The following is a 21451-nucleotide window of genomic DNA, read 5'->3' as shown; positions in this document are numbered from 1 at the left end:
CGCCCAGCTCCATTTCAGAGATGCTATTCTTTCCATGACATCAACGACCCTGGTTTGTTGTCGAATCCATTGATTCGTCATTCTGTCTCTGAGTGTTATTCCAAGCATACTCCGTTCCATGGCTCTTTGTGTCACTCTCAATTTATCTTCGGATGCTTTTGTTAAAGTTTGATTTCATAATGATGAAATAAAAACTCTTGTGTTTAACAACTTGGGGTCTAGACTAATCAATTTCAGTAAAACTAAAACTATGATCTGAGTCAAAGGTTTGAGCACCCAACAACTCAAACGAAAGTCGGCGCCTCTGCTGGTCTTCGGTATTCTCGCTCTAATCGTAACAGTCTATTGAAGGGTGAAAATTTTCATGATCTTTTCTTATTGGTCTGCCTCTAAGATCGAATGAATGCTGATGCCCTTGTTTGTGTTATTAAATATATTTCTTGTTTGCAAAAATTCAATTGACAGTTAACGTTATCATAATAATTAACAACAGAATAGCGTTCCGATTATTATGTTCCGATTTTTTTAGTTGTTGTTGGTTTTGTGTGGGATAAAATTAAAAAATATTTTTCATGCTCCATCATGTTCCCATCACTTTTTACTGATGATTTTGAATAAATGCATCGTCCACATCGGTGCTGGAACGTCCTAATGTTGCCATCACATAAATGACCAAAACGAAAATTAAAATGCTGGCCAGTACAATGAACCAAGTTCGACGCCATGGTGGTCGGGATGACGGTGAATATAAGCGTCTGGAAATTTAACATTTTCTCTTTAGATCGACCAGAAACTTAATGCTCAGTTGATCTGAATTTGATTAGAACTGAACCTGAACTGGAAGTTTTTACCCGCCCTAAAATCTGATTACCAATAGAAATGCAGGTAGATCAGGTCAGGTTTCAGGTATATCTAAGACTTTTTCGGACTGTGTAGACTGACCTGATTTCCTTGAATTTCTTTTGATTTTAAATTTCAGGTCAATTCAGGTCAGCTAAGTTCAGAATCAACTATTTTCAGGTGGACTGGACGTTCAGTTTCAGTCTACGCGCCTTCCTTGCGAGTGAAGTTGTTTCATCCACAGTGTTTGATCTGCATGTACTGAATGAAACGCAACAATTGTCAGCCAGATTGCGGTTACCATCAATATCAAAGCATATTCGTGCGGATCGAAATAAGTCGATAAAATTTAACGAACTTTATGTCGGCCTGCGTACTGCATGGGCTGAGCGTTTTTTTTTTTTTTTTTTTTGTTCAAATCAATTCTTCCAGACATCTGAGGATAATTTTTGTACATAAGCTTCTGTTTCGTCAGAAATTCTCTTCGGAACAAGCATTGACTCGTGGAAATTTCAATCAAAATTTATATTGGTAACACATCCTGTTTTGATGTCTTACCCACTCTAATTCAAGCTCTAATTTCGAAATCACCTCCATCTCTTTTTAGAAAAAAAAAAATGTTGTGACGTTCCTCTTTGTTCCGGTCAAACAATCGTCACCATGATATTAACTAACAGTTTCAGTCAACACACAACAATGCAGAAAACTTTAAGTGCATTCTCTATGGTATGACTCGACAATTTGTTCGTTTCATTGGACAGTACAGCTGATATTGAATTTTTGAGCAGGTGCTAAACATTAGATGATTCTTTCCATCTATTTTGAGGAAAGGATTTCGAGTGTTGAAAATGTCACTTCGAAAAGGACCAATTTCAACTTCGAAAATCGATAAAGTAATCAAAGAGTCACGCCGAGCTATCGATTTATTAACGTGCCAAGGACCTATAAGTTGCACTTGTAATTCAGTGCCAATTTAAATGAACCGAAAATATTACCAAAAATCGGGACTAAGTTCGACAGATTTGATTCCTCCGGCTACTACTGCATTCAATGTCTACCTCACCCAATTTTACGACGATCTGGTGATCTTACAGCTATTGAGCTTTTGAAAAATTGTTCACCTTACCTTGACCATCTGGAGAATATTTCTGCCGGCGTCCTCTTTTTATATTTATTATCATCTCTATCAGAACCGCCAATCGGCGATTGACGCGGTAGTGCAGTTCTTCTGCTATTCGCTAAAAAGAGAGAAATTTAGAATTGAATAGAACAAGACCGCAAATGACCAAATAAATTATGGAAACGTCAATGTCACGAAAGACGTTTGACGGAAGTCAGTCGTCAGTCACACGAAATTTTTCTTACTTTGGAAATCATTTTGAGCGGAAATCGAGTCGATATTTAGCACCGAATGTTGTTTTGTCGCATTGTTCACGTTACTAGCCTTGTGTTTCGGAATCGCTTGATGATTTGAATGTTGACTGTTGAACTGTCCCGAACCGATGTTTTCAATTTTGTCATCTGAAAGCTATACACCGGACAAAATTTATCCCAACATTCGACAAAGGAGCATCCAGGTGCCGATGATCCAAATCACTTACCAACGGCAGTCCTAACTCATTTCGTCCCCAATTCACTTGACCCAGACGACTTCGTAGGTAATCAGCAACGGGCGATATCAAATTGGATGGTGGAAATATTTGGTCTAAGCATGTTGGACATAAGTGACCACTGGGAGCCGTATTCGATGGTAACGATTGTTGTCTGGCATTTAAACACTCCCAATGATAGACATCTGTAAACGTCGAAAACAATAAATTAGAACGGAATGCAGCGCACAGGACTGGTTGACAGAATGATCCGAGTGACAAGTAGTAGAGTCCTAGAGGGACAAAAGACGTTCCGGAATACTTACGGTAACAAACTAGACGAATACAATCACCAGAGCCCAATTCATCTTTACACAATTTACATCGACTGTCGTAGTCACTGTCTTTCAGCCACTGCAGATATGATTGAACCACACACTAAACGAATGGTGGAATTTCCATTAGTACACAATCGTGTGGAATCAGTCAAATAAAAAGCAGCCAAACAGACTGTTACAACACTTACCGTCGGATGACTATTCACCATGCAATGTTCGCACACATTTACCCGATGATCGAAACAGAATTGATTTGTCACTTGTCGCTTTGGACATTTGCACAGACCCATCGTAGTCCTAGCTTTCACGTAAAAATGTAAATCGAATTTCGGAATAATGAGATCAGCTTCCCGAGTAGCTCATCTGTCATAAACAATAAACTCTTTTTTTTTTTTTATTTGCAAACGTCAGACTTGTTCGGCCACGTAACATGCAGGGTTGACAAAACGACATTTTTATTTCGAACATTTTTTTGGGGTTCAACATTTTGGTAATTTTTTGGGACAGAATGTTTAGGAATTGGAGGGAGTTATCCCAATTATCCCCAGTGGTTTCTATTCATGGACCGGGCGGGTCACTTCGAAGAGTGATCGTACTAAATTTAATTAATTTCACATTAACATCACCTGGAATGTGAGCCTGCTAAGTGAATAAATTATCTAAAAATGATGTCTCTACTTCAGAAGGGCTGTCGTGGGCTTCAATTTTTCGCCGTTGTGGATTTGTTAAAAATGTGTCACGTGACCGAGTGCAATTATAACGCCTTGTCGCTTATTCGTTAGAATTGACAAGATCACGTGACAAATTTTAGTTAATCCGATTGGTTCATGTCGATTGTCAGACAAAGTGTCGTTTGAGACATGCAACAGTTCCAGTACTACCTTTTTGTTGTGAATAGTTTCACTTCTTTCGAAAATACTTAATTTTTGAAAGACATGAAATACGTATCGATGGTGTCGATGGCGACGATCAATACCCTCTCTACCGTGACCGTGACCGTGACCGTGACCGTGACATATCAAGAGCTGGTGCCTGTGCACATAACCAGTTTGAACGTTGAATCACTGACAGTGGGAGTTATCCACTTGGATCCCCCTTTTTACTCTCCGGTTCATAGTAAGCGTGCATTGTATATTAAACAAATCACGTTTACTGTGAACAGCGCTGGATCGCTACTCGAGGTATGTTGAAACTTAATCTAACAACAATCACCGTCGCTCGACAAAGTGATCGGACTATCTACACGGCAGTGGGGAGATGAACCGACCACCTGAGCTCTTTCATTGCTCGAAAAACATTGAGTTATAATACAATACAATGTGACACAATATAATGCCACAAGGAGAAATCAATTACCTGATAACGAACTAGTTGTCCGAATCTCACCTGTTATAACTTTACAATTACCTGTCTTATGGAGACTCTCACTAATCTCACCATTGTCCATTCCGTTTGTTCAGCTCAGTATTTAGATTTCCATAACAGGACCTTCAACAGTCTCAAATTCGTGCACCTCCAACGGTCAATCAATCCTCGAACGTTCTTCGCAGCAATCGAATCAGAGTTCTCCAGGAAGTCATTAGGTCAAAGTACATACGATGGAGATAGCATTAGATTAGATGCGTATATCTTCATATCTTTCTCTGAGTGAACGAAGGTTCAGAAAGCGGTTGACGAGGCAAGAGTTGAAGGGTGAAAGCGAAGACTAAGACAACGAACGTAATCCGGTGTAGAAAAGCGGACGAAAGTCGGCTACTATCGAACGGCTTTTTTTGTCCTAGGGACTTCTCCTTCTACGAAAGGTAACGCAAAGGCTTTTCTAGTCCTAGAGAACTCATCCTTATACGAAATATCAGCTTGATCCTACGGAACCTATCTTTCTACCAAAGGCTACGGAAAGGCACCTCGCTCGACCCTAGGGAATTTCTCCTTTTACAAAAAGAATCAGAAAGGCGTTTCCCGGTCCTAGCGAATTAATTACCTCACGAAACGCAACTCAAAGGCAAAAGAAACGACACAGCGAGTTCAACCAAGTGGTCGACTTAAGGTTAAGCCCGCTAAAACAACCATTAAAAAATTCGGAGCAAAATTCTTTGCTACTTGCCACTTCCAAGGCACATGTGGACTCAACAGAAGATTCACCCTTTCATGTAACACTTCCACTCTTTCGCGTCACTTCCAGTGCATCAGTCTACACATTCCACTAATCAAGGTCACACAACGAGTTAGAGACCAGCAAGTCCTTCTTCAACTTCTGTTGACTTAACAGACGTCGACAACAACTGAAATCAACAACAGACTGAAACTCGAAGCGCGCAACATTACGGAAAGAAAAAACTCTAGAGCAATCACAAACAATTGCAAACCGTGTACAGTTGCGCACGAATGTAGAGCGTAAACAAGACTAAGGCTTCTAATCGTACCGGATTATCCGTGAAGGATCTGATTGACAAAGCTGGCAAAACATCACATCAAGTCTAAAAGCGCAAATGCTCCTCATAAGAAATGACAAAGAAAAATTGTGAGAAACGACGCATTCAGAGAATGGAAATTGGGAAGCATCAACAATTCACACACCAAGTTACATCACACTTACCGAAAACGTTAACAATTACAAACCGTATCTGCTTCAACTAGAGTCAGAGTTTTCTCCGAACCGTGCTGCACTGTGTCCCGAACGTATCAGTTCAGTATCATATGCGGTACAACCCGTATTTGCAACATATTGATACTAGAATCAGAGCCTTTGTTCATCATTGAGTTTCACTGTTTGATCTGGATACAGTTCATTTCGATATCCATCCTGTTAGTTTCCACTTTAGTTTCCACATTGGCATTCGGCCCCTATTTCTTGCAATTTCCCTCAAATTCATGAATTCCATTGAACAGCTTGTTGACCAAAAAATGCTGGTTACCGTCCTGTTTCACCGCCCATGAGCCTACGTCTCCGTCCGTCGTAAATTTCATTCGGGAAAAACCACAATCGCTCGCGAAAAAAAAATCGGACAACCGTAAACAACTTTGGAATCAATCCACGAAAACCAATAAATAACTTGCAAAATTAAGACAAATTCGGCGAGCGAAAAATTTTCACGTCCAGCCATTTTCACGGCGCCTACTGCGACGATCAATACCCTCTCTAGCAACCAAACTACTTTTATTAAGGTGGTGAAAGAATCAAGTAGCCTTTGGAATTTACATGTACATTACATCGCAGTCAGTCAAAATGTGACATAGTGTTTGTAGAATACAAAGAAATAAGGTGGGAATTTGACACAGATGACAGATAGATGAGAGCTTGTTTGCTTGAGAAAGTATTGCGACGATACAATATTTACCATCTTCCCAGATGTGCTGCATCAATACTATCTAGATTTCCACCAAAATAACGTATCATAATTCTTTGCAAACTAAGAGCTTTAGAGAGCTTTCGCAAGCTTTGAGCTTCTTTTGTGTTACACTAAAAAGTGTCACTTTTCCAATAGAATCCAAAAGAAGCTTCAAAGTTCTCGAAAATTTTCAAAAGCTCACCGAAGCAAAAATACAATGCGATACGATGTCTTGGCTTAACACATGGAGGACCTCTAAAACGAGGCTCCCCATGTCCTAAAGTGGAAATAATTTTAATTGATGGAAGTGTACCGTTTGATGAAAATGGTTCTGCCAAGTTATATCTTTTCTTTTAAAGAACTTTCGAGAGCTTTGTATTCCACAGAGCTCAAAGCTTTCGAAAGTTCGTCAAGCACAGAAACAATGAAATCCGGTGTATTTGCTTAACACGACCGTTTTCGTAATTTAAACCTTATTTTCCAATTTAAGAGACCATCATCATTCCCTAGAAATTGAAGGGGCTTCACTCATCATAGAAAATTCAAATTTTTTATTGAAGGAGAGAGAAGCAAAAGTAAAAATTGCCATTCCACGTTCGAACCATTTTTACCTTCTTCAGAGAATTCAAGTGGTTCAGGATCTCCAGTCAGAGCACTTAATCAGAAATCCAACCATGATTTAAATTTACAATCTATTTTATTCAAGCCATTCAGTCATGTACTGACACGATTTTGGCGTCACTTCGCCGGTTGTGGAACAATTTTTTATGATTGGACAAATACCACAAGGCATTTGAACTAAGCCAGGTACAGTCACCAATGGACTGTCAATCGCTCTGTACAGACTTTTGCCGTCCATTTGAACGATACGTTCCGCTTTACCATCGTATACAACTGTCTTCAATATGGTTTCCAGATCGTCCTCATCCAGATTTACCTAAATCGAATAAAAATTGTTTGATGAATAGGAAGACTGACGATAGCGAAATATGAATTACCTTACTGATACCTAATTCGGATATGAATTTGTGTACGTCCTGTACGCTGCAGCAAGCGAATTTCATTGCAGCCAACGGTCCTTCTTTCAGCTCCTTTGCTGCCGTTTTGCGCATTTGTAGAAATCGTAACGATTGCTGATTCAATACGTCTACAAATTCGGCTTCAAAGTCCTGATCTTGATACCATGCTCCGCCTGTAACCGATCTATCTGGCTCTAAATTGAACAGCATGTACACTTTCTTCTTGCTAGCCTAATAATTTTTGATAGAAAGTCAGGAACATACAAAATTCGAGATCGACGAGCATAACTCACGTTAACCGATTTGACTGCCTTAATCAGTTTCTTGTTCTCCAAATTTTTCAGTATCTTATTCAACTGTGTCATTATCAGATTCGATTTCACACGAATGTCTCGAATCCAGATGCCCTTATTGCCACCCTCCTCAATGATACTGTAAACGATTTTCTCTTCATTGTCGGCCCCTTTCGGAACGACAGACTTTTTCGTCGGATCTTTTATGCGATACAGCAGACTGTTGTTTTTCTTCAGTATTTCGATTTGTCCTTGTTGAATCAATTTGTTCACCGCATTGACTCGTTGCTCTTGCGTTATGTTTGGCATCACTTCCACCAGCTCTTCGTTTGACAATCCGTTCGGTTTGTCTTGCGCATAGTTGAGAATCTCTTTACCGATCACATCGATCACATTCGGTTTAACGTCCATTTCACTAAAATGAAATTAAAATTCAGATCAAGCGGGAAAGTTGGATTTTGGAACAGAATAATCTTTTAAAAACAGTCTTCAATAGGAGAGACCCGTAGCAGTGTTCTTCTTCATCATTCTTAGGAGGGACTGATTTTCTTAGAAAATATTTTGTTAGAAGAATCTGTAAGATGGAAAGCTATAACGGAAAGAGTAGTTTCTAGAGAAGTATATTATGGGAAGAGTAGATCATAGAGAAGTCTATCACTAGAAGAATAGTTTCTAGAGAAGTATATCACGGGAAGACTAGTTATTAGTGAAGTCTATAAAAGGAAGGGAAGATCCTAGAAAAGTCTAGAACGCAAAGAGTAGTTCCGAGAGAAGTCTATAATGGGAAGAGTAGTTCCTAGAGGAGTCTTTCCTAAAAGTCTTTTCAAAACAATTTCTTTCATAAAAAAGCCCTTAAAGAACAGTTCGAATCTGAGACTGAACGATCTGACTTGTGAATTCAATACGGAAGCATGTCCAAGGTTTATAAAACAAAAACTGAAATTATCAGCCACCTTCCGACTTTTAATCGTCACTAACACAGAAACAAACTCTGTTCATACATCTGTCTCAATAAATTATCGAAAAGTGCATGCGAAACGACTTTTGACAACCCTGCGAATATCATGTATATTCGAAAATTTGACAGATCGTTCTCTGTCTCAGTTTTTTGGTTATGTCAAACGATTTCAAAATTTGTGGAAATAAAAAAAAATTGAAAAATTGAAATAAAAGTTCATTGATGCCACCATGTGCGCCGAACATACCGACAATGAGTTCAAAGATTTGAGTGCCAGAAATTATAATAAACTTTCTAAATCAACAACAAAAGTGAGTAATCCAACGAAACTCTGCACCGATTTTATAAACACAATAACTAAACAACATTCGCATTCTGGGTTGGTGTCACCACTGCGCATTCTCACATCTGTCGTAGATATTTTGTTCGAAAGATTTGTGATTTCAAATTATGAAGCGGTAGATGATTTTACCATAGTTCGGATACGATGAGATGTGGGTTTAAATAGCCCAAAACGGAATACTTAGGTGAAAACATTGCACCGCTGTGGTGAAAACGATTTGTGCACGATCTATCTAGCATCAAATAGTTATTTACATAACGAGGAATGAAAAGTTGAAAAGTAGAGTTTGTGTGTGAATTTTGTTGATCCGAGGCGTAGCCGAAAAGGAGACTTTTCATTTTTATCCCGAATTATGTAATGGATTTTACATGCTGAGGGCGTTGAAAGACGTGCTTGAAACATGATAAGATACGGTTTTACACGCATGCAGCATGTAAAAAGACTTTTACCTTTCATAAATACATCATTTCTTTACACCAACGGAACCACGAAAATCAGTGACGTCTGTGGTTCCGTTGCAGTAGCGGAAACAAAAAAAAAATCATAAAGTAATGGGAACTGGAACGGAATGCAATTATATGCTGCAGGTATCTCAGTAAGCAGGTATCACCATTTGATATGTCTCCAATCAACGCACTTCAAGCATGAGTGGTACTCTAAATAGAGTAACTGAAACGGTATAGTGTATCAATCAAATTTTGACACCGTAAAAAATCTGTAAAACGTTTTCATGCAAAATAGTACTCTATTTGGCAGCTGTCACTTAAAACACTTTTGCGTGAAGTGCGTTGCTCCAATACCTAGGAGTTGGTACAGTATCAAAGGTAAACGTGTGTGAGTAGTGTCTTCCTTCGATTTTGTAAAAAACTTTAGGTGATTTTTTGAACTCACTGCACCCTACATCCTGCTGCGCCTATAACTGTCTCGTTCCAATTACTTTTCATTTTATTTTTTGTGAAGCGACTGCAACCGTTATAAGAGACGGTACCAGACGTTATTGTTTTCTTCTTTGAATGTCCGCGCCCCAAGCTGACCTATCGGTGCTCCGTCAATGACAATTGCAGTCACTTCTCGGTATTATATACAGTGTTTAAGTAGAGCTAGATGGAAAATCAACTCGGGTCCGCTGTCAACAATAATAAAAAAGAATTTGACAGCAGTTCCCGAGATAGAACAATAGGTAGCCGTTTCGCCATCTCCCTCACTTAAATACTCTATACTCTCACAGCTTATACCGAGGTCTCTTTGAAGCGTTAACGATTAATACACGCAGTTGATCGAAGGCTCTAGAGTTAATGGTCTTGCGATATACCACGACACTTGTCTGCTTTGTGAACACTTTCTCGTATGGCGAATTAAAGTTAAATGTTTGAACGCCACGGCCACCGGCCACACAATGTAGAAATGTCGAATTGCACGATGTTAAAAATCGCCTTTTTCAGAATGGTTACAAGGATGGCATTCACGACGGCAAGGAATCCATGTTCCAAAGTGGGTTTGATGCTGGCTACAACGAAGGCTTCAAGAATGCATTCAACATTGGAAAATACCATGGTCTGACAACGGCCGCAGCAATGGACACAAAAGAAGATTTACTGCTGAAGAAACCTACTCGCGGACAGTGCCAAATATGCACCGATCCAACATTGCTGGACAAATCCATATCGGAAATCACGGCCGTACAATCGAAACATTCGCAAAATGTCAACGAGGCACTGAATAAACGATACCGGCTTTAGTCGCAAAAATTACTCCAGAGTTTTATTAGCAAAAAAAATCATCCAACGAACGAAACATCAAATCCACCTTAAAGATACAATCCTTCCGGTGTGCCTTCCTTCTTGCGATAAAGGACACTTTCCTTTGACTTCTTAAAATCTTCATTCGTGACTTTCATTCGACGTTCACGCAATGCCATCAGCCCTGCCTCGGTGCAAATTGCTTTAATATCCGCACCGGACAAATCATCTTTAGCCATAATCAGTTCGTTCAAATTCACATCCTCAGCCAGTGTCATCCGCGACGTGTGAATGGTGAAAATGCGCCGTTTCGTCTTCTCGTCGGGCAGGGGAAATTCAATTTTTCGATCGATACGACCCGGTCGAATCAATGCTGGATCTAACGTTTCGATACGATTCGTGGCCATGATAACCTGAAAAATCCGAAATATTTTGTCAAATGATTGCACAATCATTGCCGAACGATTCGTTCATCATACCTTAACGTCACCACGCGAATCAAAGCCATCCAATTGATTCAACAATTCCAACATCGTACGCTGGATTTCACGTTCACCGCCCGAATTCGAGTCATATCGTTTCGTACCAACGGCATCGATTTCATCAATGAATACGATGGAGGGAGCATGCTCTTCGGCCACTCGGAACAGTTCACGCACCAATTTCGGACCATCGCCAAGATACTTCTGAATCAATTCCGATCCGACTACGCGCAGAAATGTTGCGGATGTTTGATTGGCCACAGCTTTGGCTAGCAGCGTTTTGCCGGTTCCCGGTTGGCCATACAAAATGACTCCCTTCGGCGGTTTGATGCCCATTTCTTCGTAGTACTCGGGATGTGTTAAGGGAAGCTCCACCGATTCTTTGATCTCCTGAATTTGTGTATCCAAACCGCCGATATCTGCATACGTTTCCTGTGGAGCTTTTTCCAATTTCATTACTGTGACCATTGGATCGGTATCGTCGCTGAGTACACCGACAACGGCATGAACTTTGTGATTCAAAAGTACTGAGCAGCCGGGCTCCAATTGATCTTTGTCCACAAAGGACAAAATGCTGACGTAATGTTCACTGCCAACGGATGTCGAGACAATTGCATGATTGTCGTCGATGATTTCTTCTAAATTGCCGACTGACATCGGTGTACCACGCAAATCATCGACTTTGGATCGTTCCTCTTCATTTTTCTCGTCCTGTGGCTTCAGACGTTCCTGGTTGCGAATGAACTCCTCTTCCATCAACAAGTAATCCTTTATGCGTTCCAATTTCAGCAGCTTCAAACGGCAACGAGTATGAGGCGTTACTAGTGGGAGCTTCATCGCAGCATCTGGCCCCTTAGCCTTCCGCTTCTTTTTGCCGACACGAGTCGGAATTGGAGGTTCATATTTCTTTTTCTTATCCTTGTCATCCTTCTTGTCTCCACTACCCGCACCAGATTGATTTTGACCCTGCCAAACGAAAATGGACAAAGTCAATCATTTGCGTCAATTTATTTTGAACAAAAAAAAGTTTCCAAAACGTTTTCGACTGCCGATTTACTCTATGCTCGGAATTTATTCATTTAACTTTTTGTAATTCGTTCCATTGTCCCCGTTGAGGGTAAATGAATTTCAAATTTTTCTTTATTGTACTCACCATTGTATTCTGAGCTAAATCTCACTAATTCTTCTTCTGACAAACTTTTGTGTTTTCACGATCCACGAACGGCAAGTCACTCACTATCCACATTGAAGTTGCATACAGTTGTTGTTCTGGTGTCAAAAAACTTTGCACAATGTTTTCAGTGCTGTCGTACGATCAATTTGAAACTTTCTTTTGGTAAATGAAGGTAGCGCTGCAATTGGTTGGTTCTTATTACTTTTAAAAATAAAATTTTTCGTATAAGATTCCGATGACCGATGCTGCTAATTAGGTAAGATCATCCAGATGAGTTAATATAACTTAAATGTTGTAGCATGTTGTATGTATGCCTTCAAAACCGATGACCATTTAATTACAACTTGCCTTGGGGTCAAAGTATTTGCTTCTCTTTCAACATGTTCAACATGTGAGTGAGAAGACAGAAGACCAGTTCATTATAACTTGCGATTTTACACTGTTTTAAGAGCAGCATACGTTTAGGCTGAAAAATATTAGTCTGTTGATGATTTCTCTGAACCAAAATCTTTTTTTGAAAAAGTAAAACCATTGAAGCACGCAAAAATGTGTTACTTTTAAGAGAAATTAGTTTGTGAGTCATAGGTTTGTTCCAAGGCCATATGAATTGTCAAATTTCATCCACAGAACCATAACCTCAATAATATTTCTGTGTAAATCGCGTAGGGCGTAGGTGTGGATGAAATTGTCGTTGTTCGGGTTGTCAAAGTTCGTGTTTACAGTTACTTGGAACAAACCTATAACTTATCCCACTTGGAGAAACCTGTGCAGTCTACATAAATTTACACAATCTGCAAATGTTTCTCCAAGTGGGATAAGTTATTAGCCACAAACCAATTGTTTCTTTAAAAGTTACAAAAAATTTGCGTGCTTTTACAAAACAAGATTTTGGTTAAGAGAAATCATCAAAAAAACAAATATTTTTCCGCCTAAATGTAGGCTACAAATTTGAAAGGGTCTATTGCTCTTAAGACACTGTATTGATCAAAAATGTGGCAAAATATGCAGTTCTAGCTACCGGGAAACTCAAACAAGTTTTTTCGTATGGTATGACAAACGGCTTCAGTCAAGTTTAGAGCGGCTGACAAAATGTAGTGCATTGCGACTGACAAAATAAATTTTATAAAAAATCTCCGTATTTTAGATACCTATCGTAGAACAACTTTTTGTTTAGATTAGCGTCAGTCCTGCATTCAAAATGTTGAAATAACCAATTCTGTATGTAATGTAATGTAATGAATGGATTTTCCTGCAGAATTCTTTTAGTGAATTGCTTGGTTCTCCTTCCTATAGGCAGGCATGTTCACTAAGAAATATCATCAGTCGATTAAAAATCGATTTAATATCAATCGATTTGCATATTAATGCAAAACGTTGAAAGACGTATTTAATTTTCTCACAGATCGAAACAGTGGTCACAATGTCTTACTCGATAATCGAATTTATGGATAATCATCGATTGTCAATAATACTCGTAACCACTAACAGCTACCGTAGATTAGTTTACATTTTCTCATTATCAATAATCGACAAACACTCGATTATCATTAATAGATTTTCATTCGATTATAAAAAAACGGAATGGTTTCCAATCATCTTTGATTTGTTGAAAATATATATTGTTTGTTTCGATAATCGATTGTCGGCGAATAATCGATATTTTATCAATCAATTGATTGAGCATGTCTACTCCTTCCCGGTAGATACTTGCAAACAAATTAAATAAAATTTCGACGAATCGTTCAGCATATTCAGTAAACGGATTGAAAAATTAATAAAGATTCTTCCACAGTCTCTGTGAAATGTGCTACAGCCAGTGCCTATTTCTAGGAATTCAATTCTTACAAAATTCCTTCATTCCTTCTTTTGTAAATTCGGATCAAATCGGTCTACAGGGCCTTAACTATTGTTAAAAGATTGAAAAAGCAGGGGAAAAACCAATTAATTTAATTGATCTCGATGGGTGATATGTAAACAAACTGACAAACTGAGCTCGATACGTCAAAACTTCTACTATCTTTTAACACTATAGACTGTTATGATCAGAGTGACAAAACCAAAGACTAGTTATTATAACTTGCCTTGGGGTACTTGCCAAAGTATTTATTTCTCTTTCAACGTGGTACGTTGACGGCGAGAGGACCAAAGACCAGTTTATTATAACTTGCATTGGTTTACTTGTCAAAATATCTCTTTCTCTTTCATCATAGAGCATTCACGCCGTAAGTGCGGTCGAAATTCAAAATGAAAAGAGTGGAGGTCTTTCTAATGTAGCGTCATTTTCATACAATAGAGTGGTATGACAACGTTGACAGAGAAGCAAATTCTTCGATAAGTGCCTTGTGGTCAAGTTATAAAAACTAGTCTTCGGTTTTCTCGCTCTGATCATAATTGAAATGTATTTTTCGGTTCACTTTTTCATTTAATCGTTCACTTAAAATTAAAATTTTAGGCACACTTATGGCGTGAATTATATGATGAAGAATGAAGAAATATTTTGACAAGTACTTCAAGGCAATTTATAATTAAATGGTCTTCGGTTTTCTCGCTATGATCATGACACTATATAAACTGTTATAATCAGAGCGTGAGTTCCCAAGACCAGTTTAATAGAACTTGCCTTGCGATACTTGTGATTGCATATTTTCATATAAATTTTTGACATTTTCTCAAGGTAAGTTAAAATAACTGGTCCCAACTATGTTTCCACTCTTCTCATCATAATAAGCCTCGCACACAATATGAGCGAGAGGACAGAAGACCAGTTTATTTTAACTTGCCTTGGGATACCTGTCAAAACATCTTCTTCTCTTTCATCATAACACTCTATTAAAATTGCCAACGATTTCACAGATAATGTCAAATAAATATTGCTAAGCAGCAATATTGGCTATATTTGATGTTCGATTGTGTCGCAAAATAAATTTAAAAATAAAAAGTCTCAGTATGGCAACACTGCATGTCATTGAGAAGAACCGGGAGGAAATTTAACCGCAAATCGTGAAATTCTGTAAATATTGGAAATCGAACACTATGATACCAAGAAACTTGAGAAACAGTTTTCAAATACCGACAAAAGATGTGATTCAATGGTTTCCCGGTCACATGGGCAAAGGCTTGAAACAAATGCAACAGAAACTGAAATTAATCGACTGTATCATTGAAGTACACGACGCTAGAATACCATTATCGGGACGAAATCCGGACTTCAAGTACACCGTCAGCGGGCTGAAGCCTCACATATTGGTGCTAAATAAGAAGGACCTGACTGACAGCCGATATCACAGAAAAATAGCCGAACAGATACAACGTGACGAGGGAATCCAAGATGTTGTGTTTACAAACAGTAAAGATCCACTATGCAAGGGAATCAAAAGTCTTGTGCCACGAGCAAGGGAACTGATTTCCAATTCCAATCGCTTTCATCGCACCGAAACGGCCGATCACACGTTGATGGTGATCGGTGTACCGAATGTTGGCAAATCCTCGCTGATAAACGTTTTAAGAAATCGTCATCTTCGGGCGGAAAGTGCAACGCGTGTAGGTGCCGTGGCTGGTATAACTCGCAGTGTGTTGAATAAAATAAAGATGTCCGAAGATCCACTGATGTACCTATTGGACACGCCCGGTATTCTTACACCCAATGTGAAAGACGTCGAAACTGGAATGAAATTGGCGTTGTGCAGTTGCCTGCAAGATCACTTGGTGGGACCGCAACTGATAGCTGATTATATGCTGTACTGGTTGAACAGAAATCAAGAGTTCGAATACGTGGATCGTGTGGGCCTGTCTAATCCGACCGACAATATAGTGGAAGTGCTGGTTTCTTGTGCAAAGATGTTCAACAAATACAGAAAAGTCAAGATGTTCGAAGCAGAGACACTACTCAAACCGGACCTGGATTCGGCTGCACATCTTTTTTTGAAAATGTTTCGGCTTGGCGATCTGGGCCACTTCAACTTAGACAATCATCTGTTTCCATTTAGAGTGTAAAAGATGGATTGGAACGAACGACTTTAGACGAATAAAACTAGATTTGAGCAGCGAGAACGCTTCTTTCAACCGCAACAAAGTTGACGAGAAAACATCCGTCGAAACACTGACCTGCTCCAGTAAGGTGGGACGGATTTATACCACAAAAAGTAGCAAAAGATATTAAACTAATGCTTGTTTACGTTCACACGTCACGTTTTATTTGTACTTCCATCACACTCCCATTTCATGTAAAATTAGTTTCGCCGACGAAAATTGGCGACTAGTCCTTTCATTGCATTTCGACATCCTGTAAATCTGGCATATGACAGTTCGATGTGTCCCTCGAGCCTTGTTCGTTCGGCATTTGCGTTTCCATCAACTCTTCACCCGATAGATTCTCAATCATCGGGAGCGAATAGGACACTTGTACGGAATTCGCGTCGTCCACATTAATGGAAAACGCAGCATTGACCACATCATTGTCGGCAATCGCTGCTTTATTCGACGACGATTCCTCCAAGTATGACAGATTCTCGCTGCTTTCCAGAACCGCATCGGCGGCATCAGTCGGTGCAACATCTTTCGATTCGATAGGCTCGGATTCCGTAGTCTGGTCACGGATCGGTGCTGGATTTTCGATCAACTCTGATTCGTATCTACTCGAGAATCGTACGTTATTGTCGCATTTTTGGTTGATGGGACACCGTGACTCGTAATATTCAATGACAATGTCGGGACATTTTTCATTGACTTCGGATCTGTTTGGGAGGATTTCGATAAAATTGAGATGAAACACGAAAATTCAAAACAAAATTTACGCCTTAACGAGGTCGTATTCCAAGCAGTCGTTCCATTTTAGTAGAAACATCAACTCGTTCTTGCAATTGGTAACACCAACGATCTTCTCCAGTGTTAATCCCCGTTCAAAACCCCGTGGTTTCACTACTTCTTCCAGTTTATTCTTTTTGTTGCTGTGGGACATAAATGTTGAATTAACTGAGTTGTAAAATTAAACGATTTCTCAGGGAAAATGCAGTCTTGTTTTGGTGGATTTTCGAACTACAACTACAACCGATTCAAGCGAACTTACTTTCGTCGTTTATTCAGCATCATTTTGTTGAATTTTTTTCGTTTTTGTTTACCAAATCTTTGGTAATTTCGAAATTTATTATGTTTTTGTTTGGCTTTACCCCGGTGTTTGAGCTGTCGCACAAAATATTTTGACACTTCCTCCAAGCGGTGGTGTTTTTACTGTTTTCAGTGTTGTCGGACAGGGCTGTTAGGTTTTACATGTAACATGCAGTGGTGCCATAAAAATGCTCACAATATGGACTATTATGATGAGCAAGGCCGTTTACTTGGCGAATGCGAGAGAAGGAAATATATGTTTAAGGAGAGCGATTTCTCAATAGTTTATTACAACTGGTATCGGGGTCGCACATTGAAATGAGAGAGATCGCATACATTTTGTTTGTAAGCAGTGTTTGACACTCAATTTTATTTTTCATACATGAATTCTAGACAGCCAAGACATGATAAATTCAACTGATTTTCGCTATTCTTAAACACTCTATAGTCTGTTTAAATAGCGAAATAAAAGCATGAGTGGGGTGGTAAGCTGACCGGTTAAAACTTGCTGGAGGTGTAGCTGTCAAACTTGTTGTTGCAAACATTCCATGATTCCATTGCCGATTTCAATTTTGTTTTGTTTTATTTGACAGCTACACCTCTAGCGGAAACTGACCAGAACTGATCTGTACTCACGAAACTGGTTTCTCTCTTGATTTAAACATTTTATAGACTGTTTTGATGAGGAAGAAGGAAATATAGTTTGGACCAGTTGTTTTAACTTGTCTTGAAAGATGTGTAAAAAAACTTATATGAAAATATGAAATGACAAGTTATAAATAACTGGACTTCGAAGTCTCGCTGTGATCATAACAATATAAATGAAAATATTCAATGACGAGTCTCCCCATGCATGTTACAATTAACTGATCTTCGATATTCTCGATCTAGTAATTAAACCATTTTCCGCCAGGTCCGAAATTTTTCGTCACGACAACAAACTTATAAGTTCAAAAAGATGACTAATAGATGAGAGACCAGTTATATAATTCGGACCAGTCATTTTAACTTGCTTTACAGGATAAATCAAAACTAATATATTAAAAAATTCAACGAAAAGTCGCAAAAGGCAAGTTATAATTATCTGGTCTTCAGTCTTCTGCCTCTAATAATAACAGTTCATACCTTTTGAGCCGCGATCGAGTGACTTATTTGTTTTTGTTGTTTGTCTCATTATGACCGAGTTGGACAAGCTTACGACGCGTCCTAAAATTTCCACTTTTAACTAGTTACAAGTTAAAAAGCGGAAATTTTAGGACACGTCGTAAGCTTATCCTGCTCGGCTTCACCTCTTTAGGACATCTTTCGACAAGTTAAAAAAAATCAAGTTTTCATCACTACAAAATCGTAACTTCATACACGAGACGAGGATATCATAAAATAAATTGCATAGCAACTTGTCAAAAATAACATAGACTCGAAAAATAGATGACCTTTTGGCGCTGTGATTTTTAGTTATCTACTTATTTGTTGTAGACTGTGGATTTTGGATAATTTCCCGAGCTGTAGTGTGTAGCCCGATCGAAATGATTATTCGAAATCGACGGAAAATTCTTCACTTCTCAGTACGACAGCACTGTAGTTATTAGCGTAAGTTAGTAAATGGTATCTACAGTGATTACTCGGAAAGCATTACTATTCAATTGGCGAAGCCATTATTTCCAGTATAAAGAAAATTAAATGAACCGAACACTTACATCTGCTTCCTTAATGTTGCTCGTCCTGTGTTCTGTACTGGGGCTCGTTCTTTAAAAAGTTTATTCACATTGTTATGGTCGTTCAGTCGTACTTCACTTTCATTCTCTATTTCGGTCTTTATCCTAACTTGTAGTTCGTCGTCCTGGCATTGGTTTCTTTCAAAATATGGTATTGGATTTTCGTTTTTTCCATTAAAGTGACATGTACATATTACTGGTGTCTTCGACCTCTTTTTACCGGTAATACTGAATATATCATAACTAATTAGATTTGGGTTTTGTTATTAAATTGCTATTTATCTCACCCTGCATATCTCATCCAGATTTTTGCCTGGCAATGGTATGACGGTAACGCTCGAAATCTGCATGAATTATTTATTGAATTGTGTGTACAATCTTTGTACCAACACTCCATAATTTCACTTGTAAGCAACAATTTTTCACCAGGACAATGCTATGTAGTGACAATTCTCTAGTTCTATGAAATTGCGTTTTAATGACAATCTGTGCGTTGAAATGACAATTTTGCGTTTCGCTCGATTCGAGGCGCACTATTTTGAATAGAAATATGGTCAAGGTATATGCGCGCGATTCAAATATTTCATAGTTTCGTCAAAAAGTTTTTCTTTTACAAGAACATTTTGTTTTTTTTTTTCATGATTATAATTGCGAAAAGAATTGGAGAAAACGCCGGCAATTTCACTACATTCACATCAGCGTCAACATTAAATCAACATTAAAGTAAAGCTGGAAGACTGGAAGACCCTTTGTAGTCGAAAGTTTAACTATCTGATAATGAAATTCTAGAGCTAGCTTCACTGTTAGTATACATAATAGTAATGACACCTTACTCGACCCTGTACAGCTCGTGTAACTGGAGAAATTTCTGTAAGAAAACTGGCCGCACGAACACGATTTCATCCATAGTGATCGGTTTGATGAGGGTATGTCTCTATGGATGAAATTTGACAATTCGTATCAAGTGTTTAAGTGAGAGAGATGGCGAACCGACAACCTATTGTTCCATCTCGGGGTCTGCTGTCAGATTCTTTTGTATTATCGATGACAGCAGACCTCGAGTTAATTTTCCGTCTCGCTCTACTTAAAAACCGTATAAGAACATCGCCATGGAACAAATCTATCGTAAACGATCAAAGGGTAAGAAACTTTAACGAACCCAAGATTCTGGTGAATGATTCGTTACTTGCGTTGGTAGGACTTGTGGCCAACGTTATAAAAATTATACTAGGGTTCCGTGAGTTTTTGTGTAATGCAACCTTCAGAGTTTATATACTTTGCCTTGCCGGGCCTCATTGAAGGGAATTCAAATTTTTAAATTTTATGAGCGATTTTCGCTATATTAACTCCGGAGATCGCTTATCAATAGTTATTTACGTATCTGTTGTGGACGGTATATTTTAAGCAATTTCGTAGATTGTACCCCAACGAAGTGAGTTTTCGTGTGAATTTTGTCAATAAACACACGATAACAAGACTTTTCATTTTTATATCGAGTTATGTAATGGATTTTACATGCTGAGATCGTCGAAAGTAGTGCTAGAAGCATGAAAAGTACGGATTTCGACGCATGTGGCATGTAAAATAAATTGTTCATGCTAGCGATGCGAAAATCCTTATTTTGCCCACTTTGAAGCGTTGTGAAAAAGGCGTTTTGTTGTAATTCTGAGAGGCACCATTTTAGGAGAGGAAATGATCATATTCTCCACTAAAATGGCGGGTTCAGCAAAACGCAAGCATGAAAAACGTTGTGTTCACCTCGGGGAGAAATAGGAAATTCCACTTTGGGCGAACTTTCGCTCTTGGTTAAATTTCCTCTATTTTCTACCATTGGTTAACAAATAACTATTCTACAACTCCGCTGCGAAAGCTGAACTTTTTGATGCGTGATTTGGGTGGCGATCGACACTAGTGGTGAAAAGGATCTACATTTCGCCACTCCTTCTGAACCATTACCCTTTAATAAAAATTCTGCCCTGACCAACTTTCGAACCCCCGACCCCAAAACCCGATGCTTATCCTGCAACACCTCCGACAATTCGGCTATTGAGATAAAAAATCGTAGTGAACCAATTTTTGAAGCAGTTTACTTGATCGTTCATACAATATTTCGTTCATACAGTAGAATGTATGTGAAAGGTTGAGCTACGTTTTGCATTTCAGAAGTTAGTTTTTCGCAGCTGGTTGCAGAAAACGTTGTATGCAAAAACTACCACTACCGCAACGTGTTGCACACATCGTTTTCTGCAACTCAGCTGCGAAAAATTAACTTTTGAAATAAATTACTATTCGAGAATTCGTATGGATTTTTTTGGAATTTTAAGAGTTAATTCCATAAAGTAGGCCCGCTGGCCTGTCGAACGATTAATGCTAGAACCAATTCCTCAGTCTATAGGGAAAGTAACAGATTGATATCCGCAATTAAAACAGTGCGTAAATGATTTTTCAATACGCTTTATTTATGTCTCTTACTTAATACGTAAAATTATTAATTTTCTTTTTATTGGCAAATAACACAATAAAAAAATT

At 38.7% G+C, this 21451-nt stretch overlaps 6 protein-coding genes across 7 annotated transcripts; 2 read left to right on the top strand and 4 right to left on the bottom strand.

Annotated features, from left to right (window-relative positions):
* Positions 1 to 531: 531 nt before the first annotated feature.
* LOC119067447 (zinc finger protein-like 1 homolog) lies at positions 532 to 3175 on the bottom strand. Its single transcript, XM_037170428.1, has 6 exons — positions 2956 to 3175; positions 2756 to 2867; positions 2442 to 2635; positions 2206 to 2368; positions 1967 to 2078; positions 532 to 755 (listed from the first exon to the last, which is right to left on the bottom strand). The coding sequence occupies exons 1-6, from the start codon at positions 3055 to 3057 to the stop codon at positions 599 to 601; spliced, it is 840 nt and encodes a 279-aa protein (XP_037026323.1). The 5' UTR covers positions 3058 to 3175; the 3' UTR covers positions 532 to 598.
* A 3599-nt stretch (positions 3176 to 6774) lies between these two features.
* LOC119067445 (probable DNA-directed RNA polymerase III subunit RPC6) lies at positions 6775 to 8770 on the bottom strand. The gene is made up of 4 exons (XM_037170426.1): positions 8614 to 8770; positions 7409 to 7823; positions 7095 to 7346; positions 6775 to 7033 (listed from the first exon to the last, which is right to left on the bottom strand). The coding sequence occupies exons 2-4, from the start codon at positions 7817 to 7819 to the stop codon at positions 6794 to 6796; spliced, it is 903 nt and encodes a 300-aa protein (XP_037026321.1). The 5' UTR covers positions 7820 to 7823; positions 8614 to 8770; the 3' UTR covers positions 6775 to 6793.
* On the top strand, positions 8493 to 10460 carry LOC119067446. Its single transcript, XM_037170427.1, has 2 exons — positions 8493 to 8677; positions 10152 to 10460. Exons 1-2 carry the CDS (start codon positions 8597 to 8599, stop codon positions 10446 to 10448), a joined length of 378 nt encoding a protein of 125 aa, XP_037026322.1. The 5' UTR covers positions 8493 to 8596; the 3' UTR covers positions 10449 to 10460.
* LOC119067444 (26S proteasome regulatory subunit 4) lies at positions 10444 to 12228 on the bottom strand. The gene is made up of 3 exons (XM_037170424.1): positions 12084 to 12228; positions 10928 to 11896; positions 10444 to 10861 (listed from the first exon to the last, which is right to left on the bottom strand). Exons 1-3 carry the CDS (start codon positions 12084 to 12086, stop codon positions 10517 to 10519), a joined length of 1317 nt encoding a protein of 438 aa, XP_037026319.1. The 5' UTR covers positions 12087 to 12228; the 3' UTR covers positions 10444 to 10516.
* Positions 12229 to 15051: 2823 nt separating this feature from the next.
* Positions 15052 to 16288, top strand: LOC119067443 (mitochondrial GTPase 1). Its single transcript, XM_037170423.1, has one exon. The coding sequence runs from the start codon at positions 15138 to 15140 to the stop codon at positions 16095 to 16097; it is 960 nt and encodes a 319-aa protein (XP_037026318.1). The 5' UTR covers positions 15052 to 15137; the 3' UTR covers positions 16098 to 16288.
* Positions 16272 to 19358, bottom strand: LOC119067442. Of its 2 annotated transcripts, none has more exons than XM_037170421.1 (4): positions 19210 to 19358; positions 18905 to 19150; positions 16898 to 17050; positions 16272 to 16837 (listed from the first exon to the last, which is right to left on the bottom strand). In XM_037170421.1, exons 1-4 carry the CDS (start codon positions 19317 to 19319, stop codon positions 16369 to 16371), a joined length of 978 nt encoding a protein of 325 aa, XP_037026316.1. In that variant the 5' UTR covers positions 19320 to 19358; the 3' UTR covers positions 16272 to 16368. The 2 variants fall into 2 exon arrangements, with proteins under 2 accessions (XP_037026316.1, XP_037026317.1); XM_037170422.1 differs by lacking the exons at positions 18905 to 19150; positions 19210 to 19358 and adding exons at positions 17170 to 17255; positions 17290 to 17350.
* Between the last annotated feature and the right edge of the window lie 2093 nt (positions 19359 to 21451).

This window comes from Bradysia coprophila, assembly GCF_014529535.1.
Source record: "Bradysia coprophila strain Holo2 chromosome X unlocalized genomic scaffold, BU_Bcop_v1 contig_12, whole genome shotgun sequence".
In the NCBI taxonomy this organism is placed as follows: Eukaryota; Metazoa; Arthropoda; class Insecta; order Diptera; family Sciaridae; genus Bradysia; species Bradysia coprophila.
Note: the sequence above shows the minus strand (reverse complement) of the source record. Positions and strands in the feature narration are given on the sequence as shown.